General features: G+C 40.5%; 1 protein-coding gene across 2 annotated transcripts in view; it reads right to left on the reverse strand.

The window, feature by feature from the left end:
• Positions 1–24,780, reverse strand: part of LOC109913545 (clathrin coat assembly protein AP180-like) — a 211,297-nt gene extending 186,517 nt beyond the window's left edge. Inside the window, exons 1-2 of one of the 2 annotated variants that reach the window (XM_048596769.1) lie at positions 24,526–24,780; positions 23,256–23,430 (exon numbers count right to left, since the gene is read on the reverse strand). In XM_048596769.1, the coding sequence (XP_048452726.1) occupies positions 23,256–23,385 (130 nt within the window). In that variant the 5' untranslated portion in view covers positions 23,386–23,430; positions 24,526–24,780. Of the gene's footprint in view, positions 1–23,255; positions 23,431–23,961; positions 24,106–24,525 lie in introns of those variants that run through there. The other variant, XM_048596770.1, reaches the window with a different exon arrangement.
• Between the last annotated feature and the right edge of the window lie 235 nt (positions 24,781–25,015).

Here is a 25,015-nt window from a genome sequence, read left to right on the forward strand (position 1 = left end):
AAAGGTTTCATGTCATAGAAATTCTTTCATGACTCAGTCCAAATTTGGAATATTTCCTTATAATGTAACAGCTGAAATAGGGACTAGCCTGCTGACTCTTCCTCACAAAATTTTAGGGTTTTAATGTCCCCCTATCTCTTAGGGACCATAATGCAATGTAGTGCAAGGTCAAATATGAAAGCAGAATTCAGCAGATGTGGGAAAACTGAGAAACAGAAAATGCTCAGCAGCACATCAGGTAGCATACGTACAATAAAACAGCAAGTAGATAAGCAAGTGAGTGGTTTTTTTTTAAAAAAACTCAAAAGGGTTATAAATCAGAATTTTCTACCACAGAGCTGTGGAGGTTCAATCTTGGAGTATGTTTAAGATTTCTGATTACCAATGGCATACAGGGTTATGGGATGGATTGGGTGAAAGTTATTGAAGTGTTTAATCAGCCATGATTGTTTGAATGGCAGGGCACATTTGATGGGCTGAATTGCCTACTCATTCTTAATTGACAGCGTAGATATAATCAATGAACAACAGTTGTGCCCAGTGGATGAAAGGAGCTTTAAGACAGAGATAATGACTTCACCACAAAAGAAATTTGCATTGGGAACTTTTGTCACCAACTGGCCAGGATCCAGACTGACACTGAGCCTTTTTTTTGGTGGTAATGGAAGAGATTTGGTTGCTAAAGAAAAAAAAAACGGTGAATATTGGAAACCAAGATTCATATTCAGATTTGAAATTAAAATTGGACTTATGCTGGAGAAGAGTGGCTAAACCCAAGTGCAAAGGATCAGGATTATGGCTACCATCATGTTCTGTGAAGGTGAAGTATACAATTAATGGAAAATGAAGTGGATGTGTGTACTCAGGTTCCATTTTCACTATGAAAAAAATCATTGGCATTGGCACTTTAACTAGAAGCTAGATCAGGTGTAAATTATTCTGAGAGCCAGAGGCTCAACAACTGAATATGGAGGAATGCTTGCAAGTTCTATTAAAATTTGGGGACAAAAGAAAGATGACCTATTAAATGCATACAGGGCATGGTCAACCTTACTCAGGAATATAGAACGGAATTTAACAGACAATGTGCAATACAGTAATACTTCCATTTGGAGATTCCTAATTCAGTGCTTGCCTTGGAATTGCTGGATTGTGCCAATGCTGAACATTGATTGACTAATATTAACTCAAATTAAAAGAAACATCTTTGAAACAGATTTCAGCAGTTTTTTTAAAAAAAAAATGTTCCTAGGAAAACACATGTTCTGTGATCTTCATAGTTCAAATACAACATTCAGCAGGAACACAACAAATGGAGAATTCAATGGTAGTGGCAATGCAACACAGCTTAGATATTGTCGAATGCTGAAAATGAAAGGAGAAATCATTTACCAAGATACCTGGTAACTATAAAAGACAATAAGACTTGGAGAACTATACCAAAACAGTGAACCCCAGAAAGCCTCTGGGATTGTCAACATGTGTTTTAAATGCCATTTAAAATGGAATAATGCAGTGAATTTTCCTAAACCTGAATTAACAAGATTTTCAAAGTTTCACCGAACACCGTTTCTCAAGAGAAGATGGTGAAATTGATCAGGCAGCAGGAAATGTACTGGTTCTTGGGCTAAAACTTCTTGCAACAAAAGTTTTAGTCTCAACCTCATTAAACTGCACTGCGTTGAATAGCAGATGCACATCCAGTGAATGGAATAGATTGGTTAAAATATTAGCAATTCTTTAAATAAAAAGAAGGACTGAAGAAGTAAGGTTAAAAAGGAATTTGAGAGTTCTATCTGCTTCAGATCTGGGCATGACAATAAACAAAAATCAATACAACAGTGGTAATTCCCCTTGACATAACAGGAGTAAACTACTTTCAGTGCAGATGTAGTATTAAGTGATTTACTGTTCATCATGAAAAAGTTTCAAATGAAATCAGACATGGAATATGACAAGGCAATTTTTTTTTAAGAAAAATCAGTGAATTTACACAATCTAGATATTATTGTATTCCTTTCACAAGGGCCAACTTTCCTAATTAACTTGGTATTACTGACATCAGAAGATAGCAGTATAAAGGAAAAAAGGCTAGTTATCGGAAAACTACATTGGCTGTTTATGCATAGATCTTCTTACAGGTTAAAAATCCTACTAAAGAATCTTGAGTAAGGGACAACTTAAATTTGTCCTGTTCACTACTGACCTTTTATACATGTTTTTAAAGAAAGAAAACAAATACAGCAAGGCTCCCATTAGCAAGAGATTTTAAACAAAGGTATGGGATGGTGGGGAAAAGAAATCCTTGTGCACTTAGTAAATATGGCTACTAGGTTTAATCAGTCCATACTAAAAAAAAAGAGTGGAAGTGTGATAATGAACAGGTACCTGACCTACTGGCCGAATTCCCAACTGACAACTTAGTTGGGGAGGGGGTGGGAAGGGTTCGACAATGCTAAAATTAACGATGCAAGAGAAAAATTGCAAATAATGTAATTAATAGAGCAAGAAAAAATTCAAAGAGTAATAGTGGTTGTGAAAGCAAAAAGAAAACTTGGAAGACCACCTACCACCTTGCATACTAACATCTCTTCTGGCATTGTTAGCTACAAGAAGAATACACTGCAACTGTTTATATGAGTTTACAGTCAAAAGCAACTGAATTTTGGATGAAATCCTAAAATTCTTTTGGCAATAACTGTTATCATCCTCTGGCTTAGGAAGGGACAAGCACTTCAATGTCCTACGTGCAGGTACAGGGCTTTCATTAAAGCTGACGCTTCAGAGAAAATTCAGCAAGGTCACATCATAGTGCTGTACAACAAAGAATAAATTTTAATTGAGGCATGATATATTTCAAATGAGAAGGGCAGGAAGAGCGTAAAAGGTCAGGTTAAGTTACGTGCGATGGAAAAACAATATTCAGCAGTGTAATAGCCGAACTGTTGAGATACGTTCCTCAGGTTTAATTGGCTGATTACAACTTACAAAATATGAACAATTCATAAAATGATGAGACACCATGGAGCTCATATACAGATGTTGGACAATTAGGAGAACCATATCATGATAAATGAGAGGCTAGCTGAACATGGGCAAAATGATGCTGAAAAGCAGGGCAAGGCTTTTGCCACAGAGAACAACTGAAAGTTAGCACCAAAGTAACACACATTCCAGACAGCACTAGTAAAGAAACAAACGTCACCATTATAGAAATGGCTGGGAAAGTCATGGGCAAATACAAACATCGAGTCAATATTCAAGATGTGGGACAAGAGGCAAATCCATTGGTTGACAAAATACGTTGAAAGATGTGGAAGACTAGAAAACACAACACATGCTGAAATTCGATCTGTGAATATGTCCTAGGAAAATACTGTAAACTTGCAAAAGACATTCCAATCGACAGGAGGGGGAAGACCTTCTGGTAGCAGTGGTAGCTGTCTAAATGAGATAGAAGGGTGAAGAGAGGTCTTGTTTTGATAAGAACAGGATTGAAATACCTGAGAAGCAGCTCCTACAATAGAGAAGTTGTAGTGGCTATGAACAAATTAGAAGGTAAGTTGATAAAGGATACCAAGCAAAAAGAAAAAAATTGGACACCTGAAAAAAAAAACTGGTTAAGTACACTGAGGTACCAAATAAGCTGGGCCAAGAAGCCCGCATTCAAATCCCATCTGTGTCAAAGGTGTGACATAACATGTCTGAAAAGGTTAATTTTAAAAAACGCCAAGTTCAATTAATCGTTTAATTTGTCAAAAGGGTGATTTAGTGGTGGATCTTTGAAAAATAAAAAAAAATGAAAAGGGCTATTAGATGACTCTGACTCCTATCATAAATGGATGCGCACAGAGAGGGGAGAGAAAAAAAAAAGAGACTCCCTGGTGGAAGAGTTAAAGGTAAAGCCAGACTGGTGGCTTAGGGGTTTGAGGAAAACTTGGCAACCAAGATGTTAGTTTGGATTCCTACCCTGCTGGAAAAGTGATCTTGAAGATCTTCACAGCTGTTTTAGCAGCATACTAAGCACCTTACTCCCCAGAGTCTATCCACCATCTACAAGGCACAAGTCTGAAGTGTGATGGAATGCTCCCTATCTACCAATGGAGTGCATCTCCAAAAAAAAAGTAAGCTTGACACCATCCATGACAAAGCAGCCCACTTGACTGGTATCATATCCATAAATATCCACTCTCTCCACCACTAGTGCTCAGTAGCAGTGTGTGCCATTCATCAGATGCACTGCAGATTTCACCAAAGATCCTCTGATTACACCTTCCAAACTCTCGAACACTTCCATCAAGAGGGACAAGGGCAGCAAATACATGGGGATACCCCCAACTGCAAGCTTCCCTTCAAGCCACTAACCACACTAACTTGGAAAGTTAAAAATCGCCATTTCTTCAGAGCCGCTGGGTCAAAATTCAGGGAATTCCTTCTTAAAGGCATCGCTAGTCTACTTCCTGCAGCAGTTCAACCTCATTACCACCTTCATAAGAGCAACCAGAAATGGGCAATAAATGCTGGCCCAGCCAGTGATACCCATGGCCTGCAAGTAAATAACAAAGTATACTCCTGGGAATCCACTTCAATCAACACATGACTGCCAGAACTGAAGGATCATCAAATTAATGTTAATCCGGTTTCTCTCCACAGTGCTGCCTGACCTGCTGAGCATTTCCAGGATTTTCTATTTTTATTTCTGTACTGAAGATGCTGGTCAAAGAAATACATTTGTCATGCTGAAAAATGTAAGTTTACTCAAAAATTACTTGCAACTTTTCACTTGCAGAAGTTACGCAGCTGTCAGAATTGCATCTGAAATTTACAGAGGTACAGTAACCTGGATTGCTAAAAATCACAAATCTCCACTGAGTTGACACTATAAACTGCATTCTATTTATTTTGTTAATTTTTAGAAGGATTGTCCAAGATCACAGTTGAGTACTGATGCCCACAACCTTTGTGATCTCCTCTATAACAACAACAGGATTAAAAATGCTCCATGTTTTCAACATAAGATTTTAAGACATCTTAGAAATGCAAAATTTATCTGACTCCCAGGGACCAAATAGATTGGTAGTTCTAACCTGCAAGGTCAAAAAATTTAAAAGATCTAATTTTAGATATTTGTTGTTGCAGTGAGGTTTGCGATATACAACACATACTGATATTGGATAATGACCACCATAGCAGATATAAATTTTTACCTTCACAGCAATCTTGTTGCTTGAAGTAGCTAGTCACTGGAGTGAGACAGACAGACAAGTAACATAACGTATAAAATGTTACTTAAAAATAACATTTACAAGAAAAATCCTACAGAATAACTGAAGTGTTCCAGACATGCATGCAATAACTACTTTGCTACACATTCAAAGCCTTTTATTGCATTGACATGTGAGTGACATCCATAAAATCCTGTACTTGCATAAATTTAGCTTATCCTCCCATTAGACAACGAGGTTGAAACTCGGGAAGTCCAAGCTGTCCTTGTATCCATGTGGCCTATTAATACATTTCTAAAACATATAGGCCCCAATTTAAAACCACAGATCTTACTATAATACAGATTTTAAAGATTAAGTGTTTGAATTTAGCACTCATCCACCAGAGAAACAACAGTAAGCAGAATTAATGCAGCTTTTGAGGAACACCAATACAATTACAAGTTGCCAGAGCTTTGTGGGACAGTTTTGTCAGACTTTAGTTCAACTGCAGCCCATACACTGTGGAAGTGTATCATGCGATTTTTAGTCAGTCATAGTCAGAGAATGTATTACTGCAAAGAGGCCCCCTGGCCCATCACAAAACAACAAGCCTTCGAGCACCTTTTTATTCTAATCCCAAGTCCATAGCCTTGTATGCAAGAGCAATTTAAGTGCTTATCTAAATTCCTTCTCAAAAGCTGTAATGGTTCAAGCCTCTTCCACCCTGTCAGGCAGTAAGTTCCAGTCAGGCACTAAGTTCCAAATACCCACTACTCTCTTGGGGGAAATAATGCCCCCTAAACCACCCCCCTCCCAAACATCCTGCCCCTGACATTAGATCCACAACCTCTTCTCAAAGGCCCCTCTGTAGTCTGGCACCCAGATTCGCCGACAGTATTCTCACTGTTACCCATACACCTGCATCATTACCTCTCAGCCGCTCTTATACTATGCCTTGACTTCTGAAGTCAAGTATCCAATATTCCTTCTTAACCCACTATACACTTGTCTTGCAGCCTTACAAGATCTGCATACATGCACACCAAAGTTCTGCTGAATGTCAGTACTGTCTAGGGTCCTACCATAGCTACTCCCTTGCCTTGTTAGTCCTCCCAAAATGCATCACTTCACACTTTTCAGGATTACACTCTGCCACTGCTCTGCACATCTGACCAGTCTGTTTATATCCTCCTTAGCTGTCATTCTCACTATTTACCACACCAATCTTGGTGCAATCTGCAAATTTAGTAAAAGATCCTGTGTGTCCAAATCATTAAATGTACACTACAAGCAAAGGACCCAGCACCAAACCTTATAGTACACTACTGGACACAGTCACAGAAGCATTCAATCTTCAGCATCGCTGGACACAAAACATTAACTCTGCTTTCTCTTCACAGATGCTGAGACCTGCTGAGTTTCTCCAACAATATATGTTTTTGTCCTGAGATCTTACTTTCTTAACCAACCAGTCTCACATGCAACACCTTAACAAAAGCCTTACTAAAGTCCATCAGACCCCATCAACAATATGATCTTCATCGCCACACCTTTTCATGCTCTCAAAAGACTTCAAAATTTGTCATACACAATCACCCTCTGATAAAGCTATGCTGACAATCTTCAATTTATCCTTTGTTTCTCTGTAGATTTAGAATTCAATCCAGATCACAGATCAAGGATTCTGCTATTTGTATCTAAACCAATTATTCATCTATTCAGCAAAATCCAAAAGTGATTTTTAAAACCAATTTAACCCAAAAACTGTTTTATTTGGGTTGAACGTGGGCAGTGATGCAGAAGGTTAGGCCACAGATGAAATTCTTAGCTCAAGAACAGGTTGTCTCCAATTCCGAAAATGCAATCAATATATAATGTTTAACACTGCAGATATATCCTACGCTGCAGGAGGTTACGGAAAATGAATTACGTTTGAATACAAAAGCAGTTAATCCGCTCAGGAGAAAATTCAGTGATCACTTGCAGATTTTCCTTCAATATACTGGGAGAATCTTTCAGTGTATGAAAGCACCAAGCATATGACGTTATCAATCCCCATTCAGCTTACTACCACTTAAAATTTCTCATTCACTTGCACCATCCCATATAGAGTAGTTTAATAAACTTCAGTAAGTTGGCAAAGTTGGTCTCATGGACATACAGGAACTTTCTGAAACAAAAATTAAGATTGGGAGAATTAAACTCAGGAACTGAAGCAGTTCTGAAGAAGGGTCACTGGACTCAAAATGCTAATTATATTTCTCTCCACAGACGCTGTCAGACTTGCCAAGTTTCTACAGCAATTTGTCTGTTTCAAATCTTCGGCATCTGCACTTTTTTTTTTAAAAAATGAGGAACTTGGAGTTTGTGCACAGAGGGCAAGCAATAAGATTTGGGACCATTTGAAAAATCTCTTACCCTATGTAAAACGGCCATTCTATGTGGTTCTTAAAATATGTAAAAAGCTTTGTTGCCATTGTGATAAAGGAGATGGAACTAAAATCTTGATCTTGGAGGTCAGCTTTAACTAACATTTTAAAATGGAAATACCAGGAACTGGAAAGGTTGCAGGATCAAGTTATTTAAACCACCACCAGCAATAATGGACCTCAGTGGACATAAAAGGGAAGATGGATGGGTTACTGCACTGCAAGATATTAGAAATAAGATTCAGTAAGGCCATTGTGGATTTAAGCACATGATTTTCAAATTGAGACATTCATCACCAGGAGTTAATATCGGTGATAATGAAAATGGGATAGGATGAGACGAAGGTTACAGAGAATTAATCATAGAATCCCCATGGTGTGGAAACAGGCCATTCAGCCCAACAAGTCCACACCAACCCTCCAAAGAGCATCCAACCCTGACTTGTTCCCCTACTCTTGCAATTCCCCATTTCTAACAGACATGCTTGGACACTACGGGCAATTTTGCATGGCCAATCCACCTGACCTGCACATCTTTGGATTGCGGGAGGAAACTGGAGCACCTGTGGAAACCCACGCAGACATGGGGAGAATGTGCAAACTCCACACAGACAGTCGCCCAAGGGTGGAATTGAACCCAGGTCCCTGGCACTGTGAGGCAGCAGTGCTAACCACTGTAAGGCTAGCTAATAAAAGTATGAACGAAATTTTCAAGTGTACAATAGCAGTTGGGCTGAGATAGAGGTCAATCCAGAGGCAAGCCAACTTAGTTAAAAAGGGAATTAAGGTTTGAACCTCTGACACCAACACTGTACTGAAAAGCCAGCCAGCTATCATTCAAGAAGGTAGTGGAACAGTGATATTGTCACTAGACTCAATCCAACCTAATGTTCTGGAAGCATGTTTAAATCCCACCTTGACAGATAGTGAAATTTTAATTCAAAATAAAAAAAAATTTCAAGTTTACAAAAGCTAGTCCAGTTGCAACTATGTAATAAATATCAACTGTCCTAAAAATCCTATTATCTGGTTCATTACTGTCCGGAAGGGAAGGAAATCGGTCATCCTCACCTGGTCTAGCCTACATGGGACTCCGGACTCTCAGAAGTGTGATTGATTGTGAAATAGCCTAAAAAGCCAAACACTTTAAGGTCAACTACCGATGAGCAACAACTGCTAATCTTGTCAATGATGCCTAAAATATATTTTTGTGCAATGTAAAGAAATCATAGATCAGAACTTAACTCATCTGATTAAGATGCAAGAGAGCTACCACCGAGCAAAAACTGACAAGTCATTGATGGAGATAAACAAATATTTGTCACTTTTAAGTGGGACCAAGTTGAACACAAGAATTAAAAGTAGGCCACTCGGCGTGTCAAATCTACTCCGCAATTCAATAAAATCATGGCTGATCTGATTGTCCCACATTTCCACCCACCCTCGATAACCTTTCGGCCCCAGCTCAAGAATCTACCGCTGCCTTAAAAATATTCAAATACTCTGCTTCCACCACCTCATGAGGAAGAGAGTTCCAAAACATTAAGACCTTCAGAAAAAATCCTCTTAAATGATTAACGCCTAGTCCTAAATTTTCCCACAAAAGGAAACATATTTTACATATCCAAACTGTCAAGACCTCAGGATCTTGAATGTTTCAGTCAACTCCCTCTCATTCTTCTATACTCCAATAGATAGAAGCCGAACCTATCAAACCTTTCTTCACGAGACATTCCCCTAAATGAAGGCGTATCAATCTAGTAAACTTTCTTGGAATCATTTTCAAAATACTTCAATCCTCCCTGAAGTAAGGAGACCAATACGGTGAAGAGTAAAATTGTTAATGACAAAAATTGTTTCACTGATGGAGTACGGTAAGAAGATGGATTGGGTAGAGATTCAGACAGAGACGTGGCAAAAATGGATTGAATCCGAGAAAAGACAATAGATCAAAAAGATTCAACAGGAAAGGCCAGATTGAAGATGTAGAGCTAGTTCGAAAGAAGTCATATCAAGAGACATTTTTAATTGCTTAAGCATGCTTAAAAAGTCACAACCAAGAAAACTGTCATAGATAGTAAAGATTAGAGGGTCAATGCAGAACTCAGCGGTAGGCGGGGGAGGAATGGGCTTTGATTCGTGGGACACTGGCACCAGTGAAGCAGCTTTCACCTGAATCAAGCTGAGGCCTATGTCCTGACCAATAGTTTAAGCAGGGCTATAGAGATGGTGTTAAACTAAACAGCAAACAGAGTAGAGACAACACAGTATGGAGCTGGAAGAACACAGCGGGCCAAGCAGCAGAGGAGCAGGAAAGTTGAGGTTTCGGGTCGGGGGACTTTTTTAGAAAAGGGGAGGGAGAGGGGGGCGCTCAAAAAAAGAGAGAGGGGAGGGTGGGGCAGGGAAGGTAGGTAGGATGGTGATAGGCGAGTGCAGGTAGGGAGTGGGATCCCCACAACTGCCTACCTGCACGCAACTATCACCATCCCACCTATCTTCCCCAGCCCCACCCCTCCTCTCTCTATTTCTGAGCTCCCTTCCTCCTCCCCATTTCTGAAGAAAGATCCCGACCCGAAACCTCAACTTTCCTGCTCCTCTGCTGCTGCCTGGCCTACTGTACTTCTCCAGCTCCATATTGTGTTATCCTACTTGAGCATTTGCAGTCCTTACCATCTCTCAGTAGAGGAAATTCACAGAGGGAAGATTTGGAAATACAAGGAGGGCGGGATAAGGCACTAAAGCAGGGTACTGGCATACTTAAACGGCAATGAGTGAGATAGAAAGGATCGGAGAATAAAGGAATGCACTAGCAAGGGCAGAGTCATGAACCATTGTAAACAACTAGAATTAAAAGCTCTATCAAGAGTGCTTAGTGCATTCCTGACATGGTAAATAAACTGACAGCACAAATAGCAATAAATAAATATGAGTATGATTTAATAGCCATTACAGTGACATTTCTGCAGAGTGACCACAGCTCGGTCATGAGCATTTAGAGGACATTTAACGTTTTGGACGGATAGCTAGAAAGGAACTAGAAAGGTGTTGTGGTTAACAAAGGATGAGGTTAGTATAGTTGAATGTTGGTTACGATCATCAAAACATACAATGAGTTTGAGTGACGATTAATAGCAAAGTCATCACTGACGTATGGGCCCTGATTGTAGCTCAGAAGTAATGATGGCTTAGAAAGAAAATACTGCAATAATTATAGATGGTGCTAAATCTTCAAAAAGATTGAAATCAAACTGAGCACATTTAGGGCAGGTTACTCAAATAATACATTCTGAAACCTACCAGGGAACAGCTGGGAATGTGAAACAAGACAGGATTGATTAATGATCTCAAAGTAAAAGGTTTCCCTAGATAAAAGAGTGTGAAGTTCACCTTTTATAATCACAGAGGGTGAGAAAGATGGACGTGAAAGTATTTGCCTTTATTTAAGATATTACAAGTGTGAGGATGAGGAAAAAATAGAAAAGCACACAGTATTATTTATCAAGAGTGTCTGCAGAATGTTACAGTACAGGGGGTTCTGGCTGACCTTGTTTATGAAATCACCAAAACTCAACATGTAGATACAGCAAGTAATTTGGAAGGGAAATTAAAAGGTGTTTGTTTTTGCAAAAGAAGTAGGGTATAAAAGTAGGGAAATCATGCTCCAACTACAATACAGAGAACCCTGCAGTACAATGTAGTTTTGGTCTCCAGACTTTAGGAGGAACATAAATGCACTGTAAGCAGGGGATGAAGGGATCGTTTATGAGAAAGGATTGAGCATGTTGAACCTACACTCCCTGGAGTTTAGAAGAAAGACATAATCTTATTAAAACACAAAAAGAGTGTGTTTATGTGCATGTACATATGGGGATGTGTCACAGACTCGATACTGGGAGAATCTTTCCTCTTCTGGGAATTTAAAATTTGAGGCACAGTTTAAAACAAGAACTCTTCAATCTCTTCCACAGATGAACAGGAAATTTTCACTTATAGGGTCATTAGTTTTTGGAATTTTCTTCCACAGAGCACTGGATCATCGAATACATTCAAGGCAGTGTTAAACAGAATTTAGATTTACAGACTTGGTTCTGGGGAACAAGCAGGAAAGTGGAGTTAAGACGAAATCAGATCATTCATGATCAAAAGGCATTGTGGACTCAGTGGGGTGCATGGCCTATTCCTGCTTTTATAACAGTGCAGCTAACATGAGTGCCAGGTCATGAATAGTCATGAATCTCAAGGCCAAGATTAAGTGGGAGAGCTGAGAAAAAAACCTGATAAACACAGGCTCAGGACTAAAGTACAGTTAGGTCTTACTTGGTGGACAAATAGGAAAAAGACAGTCAGTTTAACAGATTCTCTCTATCTTAGCAACAAAATTCCATGTTGGAGTTCAAGTAGAGAAGACAAGAGAATGAGATTGAGGTGACTGGTAGAAAAGGGCCAGGTCTCACCTTTGTCTCCTGGATAATCCTAGAGAAATAGGTGGTTTTGGCATAAAATCAAGGTCCTTCACAGCTTGATGTGTCCCCACGGTGGCTCAGTGCTTAGCACTGCTGTCTCACAGCACCAGGAGCCCAGGTTCGATTCCACCCTTGGGCAACCGTGTGTGGAGTCTGCACATTCTCCTAGTGTCTGCGTCGGTTTCCTCCCACAGTCCAAAGATGTGCAGGCTAGGTGGACTGGCCATGCTAAATTGCCCATTGTGTTCAGGGATGTGTAGATTAAGTGGGTTATAGGGGGAACGGGTCTGGGTGGAATGTCGAGGGTCGGTGTGGATTTGTTGGGCCAAAGGGCCTGTTCCCACACTGTAGGGACAGTATGATCTTCAAGAAAATACAGAGAACTGTGATGCTGGTTCATGAATAGCAATGCAGCAAAATACCCAGAATTGTTGGTACTCCAAAAGAAATTAGATATGGAAGAGTTAGACAAAATTTAGCATACCATATTCAGTCTCTTGTAATTATTAGTTCTTCTCATATTAGAATTTCATGAAATTCTAATATTAAAATGGGAAGATGGTTCAAAAATCTCAGCAGTATCTAAGCCCAAAGTAACGAAAAAATATCAAACTAATCACTTTATTCAGCTCTTCCAACCATCATCTTCCATTAAATCTTGGCAAAATGGTGTTCATTTATCATACCAGAAAAGCTGTGTCAATTTAGTTTCCATTTCTTCCAAAATAAGTTATTGCTCCTATAAACGGAAAGCATTCAAACAAGTAATGATCTGCACATTCAAGTGCACACAGTGCAAAAACACTTGGGCCAAGTTATGGCACAATAAGTAACAAATGCGATACAAAATATAAAAATCTACTTTTCAATTTGAGAAACATCATTTAATGTTGCAATGATTAAAAACAGGAAAGAGTTAAGATGGGTATATTTCTGCAAAACAAAGTTAAAGTGCATTCTGGAGAATCAAGTTGGATACAGAAATATCTGAAAGGTAGAAGACAGGGGGTGGTGGTGGAGGGTTGCTTTTCAGACTGGAGACCTATGACCCAGCGGTGCACCACAAAGATCAGTGATGGATCCAGTGCTTTTAGTCATTTATATAAATGGTTTAGATGTAAACATAAGAGGTATGGTTAGTGAGTTTGCAGATGACGCTAAAATTGGAGATGTAATGGACAGCAAAGAAGGTTACTTCAGAGTACAATGGAATCTTGATCAGATAGGCCAATGGGCTGAGGAGCAGCAGATGGAGTTTAATTTAGATAAATATGAGGTGCAGCATTTTGGAGGCGCAAATCAGGGCAGGACTTATTCACTTAATGGTCAGGCCCTGTGGAGTGTTGCTGAATAAAGAGGCCTTAGAGTGCAAGTTCATAGTTCCTTGAAATTGAAGTCGCAGGTAAATAGGATAGTAAAGGAGGCATTGGTATGCTTGCCTTTATTGGTCAGTGCATTGAGTATAGGAGTTGGAAGGTCATGTTGCAGCTGTACAGGACATTGGTTAGGCCCCTTTTGGACTAGTGTGTGGAATTCTGGTCTCCCTGCTATAGGAAGGACGTTGTGAAACTAGAAAGGGTTCAAAAAAAGATTTGCAAGGACATTGCCATGGGTGGAGGGTTTGAGCTGTAGGGAAGAGGCCGAATCGGCTGGGGCTATTTTCCCTGGAGCGTCAGAGACCGATGGGTGATATTATAGAGGTTTAAGGTCATGAGGGGCACGGATAGGGTGAATAGCGAAGGTCTTTTCCCCAGGGTGGGAGATCCAAAACTAGAGGGTTTAGGTTTAAGGAGAGAGGAGAAGGATTTAAAAGGGACCTAAGGGGCAACTTCTTCAAGCAGAGGGTGGTGCATGTATGGAATGAACTGCCAGAGGAAGTGGTGGAGGCTAGTACAATTACAACATTTAAAAGGCATCTGGATGGGTATGTGAATAGGAAGAGTTGAGGGAGAGATGGGCCAAATGCCAGCAAATGGGACTAGATTTATTTAGGATATCTGGTCTGCATGAACGAGTTGGGCCAAAAGATCTGCTCCTGTGCTGTACAACTCTATGACTAGTAAGCTTGATGAAACAAATGAAAAGAAAGTGCTAACAGAAAACTTAATACTACAAATGATGTTTAAAAAAGGCAAATTAGAATGTAACCCTAAGTACTGTAGGAGGAATTATAACCAATTTTAAAATTCTTTGGGAGGGAGAGAAGGAAGGACGACGTGTGTGCGTGCAAGCAGGCACACTGTTAACATGTAATCTCCACATGCATGTGGTGCCACCCAACAGGCTCTGTCAAGAAGACCGCCTGATAAGGTTGGCATCCAGTCCAGTCGTGTGAAGTTCGGAGGCGGCCAGAAGGCCTACACCTCAAAACAAACAGTGGCCTAGATGAGGGAACATAAGGAGATAGTCATGTAGGCACTAGGATCCAGCAAGTGCAAAATCATAAACATCCTGTTCCAGCACTCCTTCAGCTGGATTTAGCTAGGAAAAATCTAGCCGGCCATGGTTAACTTTCAATGACTAAAACGGAGTTCCATTTAATTGAAAAAATTGCCAACCGCACTGAAGTGGCAGGACCCTCTAGTCCACCTTTTTAGATGTGGGACAGCAGGGGAGGAAGAGAAAAACAAAAAAGTATTGAAACTTTGGAAGTGCAACAAGGTGTTTATCAATTCAGCATAAATGTTTTAAATTTCAAGATCAGGTGAGAAACAGTGGTGAGCATCCCCAATTCGAACTTGAAGAAATTAAAAAAAAAGTTAATTTATTAAATTTACTAACCATAAAGTTTAGAAATAGCCTATAATTTGACACATATTTGTATAAGAATTTTGCCAGTTTTTTCAGCATTTATTCCAATCTGGAGGAGAAAAGTTTGATTTAAGAATTATACAGAAGAATGCCACATAAATCTATGAAACGTCCAACACCAGCTGGACCATTTCCTTTTCCACTTCAAGTATGACTTGAATTATATTTTAAAAAAAAGTTCTCCTACACACATGCCAAATCTGATCCAATTTCTAAGTATAGCATTCCATGCCAATAGAGCTAAGTAACTGTCTAAAATATCTATAGTTTTATCTGCATCTGATAACATCTTACACTAGTGCTGGCTGATTCTCTCTTGTACACGATCTCCTCTTAACGCTCAGACTTCAGGTGACCTCGAGTGAAAAATTTAGGCTCTGAGTGGTTCAGCAGGATAGACAGGCAGATGGCCAGGGGAAATAAACTGACCTTCAGCTGCTCAGCATGAGAGAAGTTCAGCATGGTTGGAAATACTGAAATTAAAGATGCAGCAATATTATACTCAGAATACAAACAATGCACCAGTTTTGGGGATGACACTTATAGTTATAAAACATGATTTTGGCACCAACTTTAACCTAAACCATACTTCCATAATAAATAAGATGACCCACTCCTAGACTTCCGATAATCACACCGTATAAAAATAAACTAGCTTAGAGGAAACATAGCACAATTCTTAATAATTTGACCGAATTTGGTTGCATTTGTTTTTAAGACTAGTACTCAGAGGAGAAATGAGATTTAAAAAGAAAAAAAAGTTTGCTGTATAGTTTGCACTCAAAAATCTGAGTGACATACACTGCAATATTTGATCTCTAAGTACAGATCCTGGGGAACGCTGCTGAACAAAGACCTTGGACAGCAGGTTAACAGTCCCTTGAAAGTGGAGTCGCAGGTAGATAGGATAGTGAAGGCGGCATTTGGTATGCTTGCCTTCACCGGTCAGTGCATTGAGTAAAGGAGTTGGGAGGTCATGTTGCAGGTGTACAGGACATTGGTGAGGCCACTTTTGGAATACTGCGTTTAATTCTGGTCACACTGCTCTAAGAAGGATGTTGTGAAACTTGAAAGGGTTCAGAAAAGATTGACAAGGATGTTGCCAGAGTTCGAGGGTTTGAGCTATAGGGAGAGGCTGAATAGGCTGGGGCTATTTTCCTTGGGGTGTCAGAGGCGGAGGGGTGACCTTATTGAGGTTTATAGAATCATGAGGGGCATGGATAGGGTAAATAGCCAAGGTCTTTTCCCAGTGTGAGGGTGTCCAAAACTAGACGGTGTAGGTTTAAGGAGAGAGGGAAAAGATTTTTAAAAAGGGCCTTGGAGTGCAGGGCATCTTTTTCACGCAGAGGGTGGTGTGTGTATGGAATAAGCCGCCAAAAGAAGTGGTGGAGACCAGTACAATTACAACATTTATAAAGCATCTGGGTGGGTATGTGAATAAGCAAGGTTGAGGGGGATATGGGCCAAATGCTGGCAAACAGAACTAGATTTAATCGAGGATATCTGGTCAGCATGGATGAGTTGGACTTAAAGGACTGTTTCCATGCTGTACATCTCTATAACTATGACTCTATGACTATTAGTACAAAGTACCAAGAATGGGCTGAAAATAAATATGCAGAGGCACACAGATTAGAGAGAAGATGGAGGTTTAAATAAAATGAGGCTTCTCCCACCAACAGCTTTTCCTGCTCGGCTTCAGGCAATAAGTCACTCAGCATCAAATCCACAAGCAAGAGATTACAATGCTGATGCTGATGCTGATGCTACAGATCAACTTCTTTCTACGTCTATGTGTTTTCAATGCTGGGATTCATTCGAGTCATTAAGAAAATCACCTCTCTTACCAGCCCTTACAGTCTTCAGTCAGTGAGATATAGCCCTTGAAAACCTAGATTCTACTCTGCCATTTCCCTCTGGTTCTCCCAGCTCTAAAAAATCTGTCCAATTGCAAGTGGGTACTGCAGTTTAACAGTTACATTCCTGGACTAAGTCAGAGGTCTAATTATGCTCAGACAAGTTCAAATCCCACTACAGAAATTAAAGGAATTTACTTAATTTAAATGTTAGCATCAACCAAGCTAGTCTATTAGTGGTTTATTAATATCATTTAGGAAAATAAATTTGCCTTCCTTATCTGATCTACATAGGCCTCTTAACTGCCTTCTGAAATAGTCTAAGCAAAACCACAGTTCTATCAAAACTAAAACATCTAAAAACAGTACAGATGATGTGGCATCAACCCAAGCACCAGATTCAGACATAACAAAAACACACACAGCCAAGGCAACGCTGAAAATTCTCACAATATCAGCAGAACGTGTTCCAAAACTAAGCTTTTCCTTCAATTAGTCAAGCAAAATCTGAGGTTAATTCTCAGCATCATACTTTTCAGCCAACATTCCAGGGTCCTTGACCAACTCTGGATACGTCCCGTTCAATTGGTGACATTACAGCCCTATTGGCAATGAGCCTGGGAGTCCTGAAATTGACGCTTGATCCAATGAAATCACATGACATTAGATCAAACCAACATCAGCACGGAAACTGTCACCTACTGCTCCCTCATCTGATGGATCAATACTCCTTTATTTACCAATTGTTTGGAAGAAATACTAAAGGTAGTGAGCACACCCTTCTGGGTGAGGAGCTTACCCACATGATGCAAGGAAAAGCCTGCTTGAACTTGGTCACACCAGGGTCATCCGTTACAGATAGATCTGTTCAAGACAACTGAAACAGTAATCACTGAACAGTGTTCAATGAGACAAAAATCCTATCTTTTCATAGGGATTACACATTATGTTGGCACACTATCACCATGCTAAATGGGAAACTAACAATAAATTCTGCAGCTCGAGCTTAGGCATCCAGGAGGCAGCTTCAGCCATCAGCAGAATTAAGTTTCACCATGATTTGTCAGAGTCAGAATCATGCAATACTAAAACAAGACCCTTCGGTCCAACTCGTCCACGCCGAACAGGCATCCCAAATTTAACTAGTACCATTTGCCTATGTTTGGTCCATATCCCTGTAAATCTCTCATTCATATGCCTGTCCAAATGTCTTTTAAATGTTGTAATTGTACTAGCCTCCATCACTTCCTGTGGCAGCTCATTCCATATACGCACTACCTCCTGTGTGAAAAAGTTGCCGCTCATGTCCCTTTTAAATCTTTGCCGTCTCACCTTAAACCCATGCCCTTTAGTTCTGGGCTCCCCTACACTTGGAAAAAGGCCTTGGCTATTTACCTTATCTATGATCCTCATGATTTTATTATCCTCCATAAGGTCAATCCACAGCCTCCAATGCTCCAGAGAGGAAAAAAAGTCCCAGCCTATCGAGTCTCTCCTTATGACTCAACCCCTCCAGGCCTAGTAACATCATTGTTAATTTTTTCTGAACTCTTTATAGTTTAACATTCTTCCTATAACAAGACGACCAAAATTGTACACAGCATTCTAAAAGTGGCCAATGTCCCAACTCATATACTCAACACCCTGACCAATGAAGGCAGAAATCACATGACACCAGGTTATAGTCCAACAGGTTTTTTTTTTGAAAACACAAGCTTTTGGAGCTTCAGTCCTCCTTCAGGTGGACTGAGGCTCCGATAGCTCGTGTTTTCAAATAAATTTGTTGGACTATAACCTGGTGTTGTGTGATTTCTAATCTCGACCACCCAGTCCAACACCGGCACCTCCACATCCTGACCAATGAAGGCAAGCGTGCCAAACACCATTACCACTCTGTCTACATGCGATGTCACTTTCAAGGAGCTACGAATTTGCACCCCCACCCCCCCACCATCCCTCTGTTCAACGTTGTGAAGCGATACTGAAATGCATGCAGACCGGATGGAATGTCACAACTAATGAAATCAAATCTCTTGTGTAGTGTGAGGTGGAGCAGGGATATGGAGGAGAAAGTTTGGGATAGTAGAAAAGGAGTTGGTAACTCAAATATCCACTCCTCCTGAATTCCACAACAATGGCAGAATCTACTATTAGTATAAAAGGTAAGGCAAGGTTAAAACTTGGCAATGATCTTCAAGCAAAAGTGCCAAGCAGATGACTCACTTTAGCTTCCAAGGTCTACGCCACCAGACGCCAGTCTTCAGCTAATTCATTCTGTGATAAAGAAACAGCTGAGCACAGAAGATATTGGCATTGACAGGGACCTGGTTTGCAGTGCTGAAGTGTGCTCCACAACTAAGGGCTACCTAACCTATTCTAGCGTAGCTACCAGCATTTAATTCCCAAAATGGAATGTTGTCCAGTATGCCGTACCCATAAATTACCAGACAAATCTGATCTGGTCAATTATTACTCCAGCCACCTATGTTCAAAGTTAAGACAAAAGTCATCAGTGTTATAAAACTGCTCTTGCTCACCAATTACCCCCTCACTGACACTCGGTTTGGATTTTGCCAAGAGCATTCTCTTCAGACCTTCATGGCTTTCATCTAAATATCAACACCACACCTTCCAGAGGAAAAAGGAGAGAGAAAGTGACTGCCCCTGACATTGCCCTACATGATCAAATGTTGCCTTATCGAGAGGCCCATGTAAAACTGAAAAGAAAAGATCAGCTGGGGGGGCGGGAGGTGGGGAGGAATGCTCCACTGGCTGGGAGTCACACACACAATACAAAAAGAAAGATGATTGCAGTTGACCTGAAACGTAACTGGATAAAGCACAAATATTGAGGCTAGAAGAGCAAGTCAGAGGTTACATATTCTGCAGCAACTGACTCTTCTCCTGATTCCCCAAAGCTTTCCACCATCTGCAAAGAAAAAGCCAGGAATTTGGTGGAATATTCTCCACATGCCTGGATGAGCATTGACATCAGCACAGAAAGCGCAAAATCATCCAGGACAAAACAGGCTGTTTGATTGGCACGCCACCTAACACCTTCAACATTTGCTCACTCCAACACCAGCACAACATGTACTGTGTTTACAAGATACACAACAGCAATACTTCAACTAAACTCTAAAACCTGTGACCTCCACTATCCATGAGGACAACAACAGACACACAGGAACCTAATATTAATCAGAAACCTTACATGCCTTCAATTTACTTTTTGCCTTAGAGGTTATGCCTGCACAATTTTATATTTCACTTGTGATACTGCGAAGTTTCTATTTCTCTGCCGACTAGGTCCAATAGCAAGATCATGGAGTCCTGCTGGGGGAAGACAGGATTTAACATTTCCGTCTATTACTTGTTTTAGAAGTGTTGACTTATTAGAAAAACTTGTTTGTGTAATAAAATGATTGAGATAACATTTTTATTTGTATAATAGTAACAATAGAGTCTGATCAGTGGTGTGCTCATTTTTCATATCCAATTCCACCTGACCCCATCAGATAGAAAGCTGTGAAAAGAAATGCCCTGCTAAATTGAAAGCCAATGCTGCAAGTAGTTCCACAGCTTACTAAGGAGACACTATGACATATCTGAAGGTACTAAAACAGAGAATCTTTAAGGGAATAAAAGCTCAGTCATCAACTCCAAAGCACTAAAAATATCCTTTTTAATTACTAAGTCAAATCAAAAAGAACTCCCCTCCAACCCACAACATCAGAACAGCAAAATATATTCCATGAGATGTCAAGTAATTGTGACCCAGTAGGAAAGAGGTATCAGCTCTTGCAATTTAAATGTAAACACATGCAATGTATATGTTTCTGCAATCTAAATATAAACCCTAGTAATTGAGACATGGCTTTGCAATCCATTTTCATACATCAGTATCCTTATGGATTATGCACTACTTTCTGAAGCCGTCGTTAAAAAGTGTTCTAAAAATTGATCCAGAGTAATTCTATCCTTTTGCACACCACTCACCTTTTCTGCATTGCTGAGGACACTGCTCAAGATCTGAGCATCTCGCTGAGCTCTTCCTTTATGTAAAAGCATGTATGAGACACACTATATTCAAGATGCCGGAAGCCTAGCTAAGAATATGAATACCTCCAGGTTGACATATCATCCTATGTGATGTCAGTAAAATCATTTGACAAACTACAGCTTCCAATTTGTAAACTTGCTGTATGTAGAAACTGAATAGACATTTTCGGAGGCAAAAATTTACAGTTTAGTTATTCAAGAAACCCTACACTGTACCCCATTTGTACAGTAGCTGTCTATACTTCCCTGTGTGGATCTAAGCTAAACAAATCAAACAAGTTCCATATTCAATCCCAACTCTGGTACTTAAATTACAGTCAACACTCATGAGGTAAGCAACTTTTTTAAAAAAAAGTAAATCAAGTGTGAATAGGAAAGTTTTGGAGGGATATGGGTCAAATGCAGGCAAGTGGGAGTAGTTTAGTTAGGGAACTTGGTCAGTGTGGACTAGTTGGACCAAAGATAGTAGGACTGCAGATGCTGGAAAATCTGAGATAACAAGGTGTAGAGCTGGATGAACACAGGCCAAGCAGCATCATAGGAGCAGCAAGGCTCGGCCAAGCAGCCTTCCTGCTCCTATGATGCTGCTTGGCCTGCTGTGTTCATCCAGCTCTACACCTTAGTTGGACCAAACAGTCTGTTTCCATGCTATGTGACTCTGTGACTTTAAGTGTTCCCTATCACAAATGATAGTGATCCAAGCATCACTACATTAGGTAATAGCAAGATTATGCTGCACTCCCAATACTGTCACCCTCCTCCACATTGTCGTATTGCCTGCTCACACTTCCTTTTCAAGTTCAACTGATGTGCAGTCAAGAGAGTAACAAAATTGTCCTAAAATCATTCAAGGAACCAGAAAGTTGTAACCTTCCTGTACAATTTTGCACAAACTCTGCAGTATTGCTAAAAAATGCTGACTCGTTTGCTTTTAAAAAAGATAAGGAAAATATACAAACTTATCTAGGCGTTTCAAAAGAAAAAAAACATGCTCAGCTATTCAATAAAGTGATTTTTACAGAACTTTAAAATATTCTTAAAATTTGCAATTTGACAGCTAGGTTTCGATGGGGCATAATCAACTAGAAAATTAATCACACTCTTCACCAGTGGTTTACGACTTTTATTAACACTGCATCTGAAAGAAATTACCCATGGGGCACTGATTTCAAATGAAAGCCATAGATAACCAAGGTCATACTGCTGTTAATTTCTGAAATGAAAATGTAAATGATGCTATGGATGTTATTTAGATATTTTAATGAAACTTGCATTTAAAAATACGCTATAAAATTGCCATTTCAATTTCATTTTACGATCTCCTCTGCTCAACCTAACTGCTCACTAGTCTAGTCCAGCATTACGAATAATACCTCATCAGCAGCTGAATAAAACATCATAGAATTGTATACGATTTTGAATAATATTTGCACGGTATTAATAATCGGAATAATCCAACTACGCTAATCTTAGATCCAAAAACAGTGCTTAAACAGCAATATCCAGAGGGATTAGCAATACGGAAAGGAATGGGGGCAGGGCAAGAAGGATCACCGCCACATCAGAATCATCGATGCTCTGTAAACTGCACCATTCCGACCTAAGCCTATAGCTGCAATTTTTAAGAAATCATTTTGAATCTGTCCCTCCCCCTCCTCTCAAAACTGCTGATGCGTCCAAAACATTTCTATGGCCCACTATACTGAATCCCTGTTAAAATCATAATTATAAAATTCTGTTAGTGCTATTCTGAAGAAAGAATGCCAGCCCTTGAAGCCTACGTTTCCTATACACGTTCACTTCATAAGCGAATAAACTGCAGCATCACAACTAAATCCTGCTTTGTTATACATGACGAACACTGCAACATCCCATCATTTGTTCGGCGAATCAAATTCAGCAGAACGCATTTTTATTTGCGATGTTTAAAAAATTAAACGGCCAGACATCCTCAGCAAGTCTGCTAGTAAAATATTTATCATACTTCTGGCACTGGCGCTACATTACTGCCACCGTTACCTCGGCTCCAGTACTAGGAACACAGCCCACTTTTTTTGCAAGCTCGGACTCCATTACAACGAACAGAAATAGCAATGATGGAGAAAAGCAAATAAAACACAGGAGCCAGGAATATCAGCAAAAAAAAAGGAACCGGGAATAAACGGAAGCGCCAGCAAACAGTAAAAAAATACACCGGGAATGAGAACAAACTAGTAGGACGCATACAAGTCTTTTTTTTCTTAAATGCGAAACATCAAGAATGCACACAGTCTAAATACTGGCAAATTCTAATAAGAAAATAAAGGGACATTGAATTTAGACATTGCAATGCACGTTCTGAGATTGTTTTACATGTAAAACAGTGAAGGACAAGGGTTGGGGAGGGGTCTGTAACGATGGGAAGGTGGGAAAAACAAAGTCTCTTACAGTCCAGGTGCTTCTTTTTGGGTCCCATCACCTCATGGGTGGTCGCCTTGCAGACAGCCCTGGCCACGGCCGAGCCGGTCACACTGTACTGAGCTGCGGCGATCCGGTCCGTGATCGTCTGGCCCGACATTTTCTCGCTTTAATCTTCGTTCTTCTCCGTTTTCCCCCTTTCTCACTTGGCAAATGAATAATTGATGTCCAAAAAAAAAAATAAATAGGGTGGGTGGAGAGGGAGGGGGAAAAAAAGAGAGCAGGACGAGGATGTCAATGAACCCGAAAGATGAAATAACAAAATTAAAATAAAAAGGAGGGAAGAGGGTGGGGTGTTACAAAAAGAGAGAGAGAAAACCGAGGAGCCGCTAGTCAGAGGCTCACACCTGGGGATCCGGGCTGAGGGGGGAGGGGAGGAGGAGGAGGAGACCAGGCCCCGGGCCCGGCCCCACTCCACTTGAGATCGGGAGGGAATGGCGGAGAGGGAAGGAAGGAGGGAGGGTAAGGCTGAGGGAGGGTAAGGCTGAGGGAGGAGATATCCCTTCCTTCCCGGGTCACAACAACAACAACAGACAGTCCTCTCCCTCCCGCTATCACTCCGTCTCCCAGGAATAACGGCCCCCAGGCCTTCCCTCCTATAACCACCCCCATCTCTTCCCCCCCCCGGGGCCGTCCCTACCCGAGGACTCGCCGCCGCCGCCGCAGGCTCCCTTACCCCCCTCCCCCGACCTCGCCGCTGCTGCTCTCACTCCCAGTCCGGGCAGGATTTTTGATCATAAAATGGCGATTGATTCAGGGATTTAATCGGATTTTTCTCCCTTTCACACCCCCTCCCCTCCTTTTCTCCATTGACCCGTCACTATCGCCCCCCCCCCCCCAACACAACCCCACCCCATCGTTTAAAGGGGAGGGTCACGCTGTCAGCTGCTGCGGGTCTGCCGACACAAATTACACCTGTCTGCAGGGGCAATGGGGAGGACGCCACCTGAATCAGTTCAGCTCATGTTCGTCCTTTCATCCTCTCCCTGTTCATCGCAACAATGCAAACTTTCAAAATGTGAAACACACTCTCCTTCCTTCAAAGCCTCGGTCAGACCTGATTCTTAAGAGCTCTGGAGGTTGCACTCTCCTCATCTGTCCTGACCCGTGTTGGATTCATTTTTTTTCCGCCTGGACTCTTAATATTTGCAGCTTTTATTTTAACACTTGACCGAGCCGGTTGCTTGTGTGCTGGTTAATATGTAGTTTTGTGTAACCGCTGTTCTGGGCAATTAGTTACCTTGTACGCTGTTTCGGATTCCTGTTGTGGTTTCAACATCTTTTAAGCAAACAATTGAATATCACCGAAACCGCTTTTTTTTTGCAGACGTTTCTACTAAAAATAACAAGCACCGTGAAGTATCAACAAGCCGTGTCATCATACTCAGACTTGTAGTTTTGATTCATCGTCCCAAACCGCTTAGTCAGCGAGCACAACTGTGTGAACGTGGGAAATTTCGTCCAAAAGAAAAGCAGCGTTATTTGACTATATCTGACCATTCAATCTCCCTGTTTATCCTGACAATGTACAATCTGCCACAAATAAACTCCTCTGTAAATAACGTTAAGAACATACCACTATAGAAACGAAAATGTCTAATCTTCTTTGCAAAGAAAATTCAAGAATAATTTTACCTCAAATATTTGAATGTCTTCCTATTTGTGTTTGCAATAATTCTCTTAGTGAAACTAGATTATAGGTTTTTTTAAAAAAAGGGTTAGAAATGTTT

The sequence above is a fragment of the Rhincodon typus genome, chromosome 5 (genome assembly GCF_021869965.1).
Source record: "Rhincodon typus isolate 14 chromosome 5, sRhiTyp1.1, whole genome shotgun sequence".
Classification (NCBI taxonomy): Eukaryota; Metazoa; Chordata; class Chondrichthyes; order Orectolobiformes; family Rhincodontidae; genus Rhincodon; species Rhincodon typus.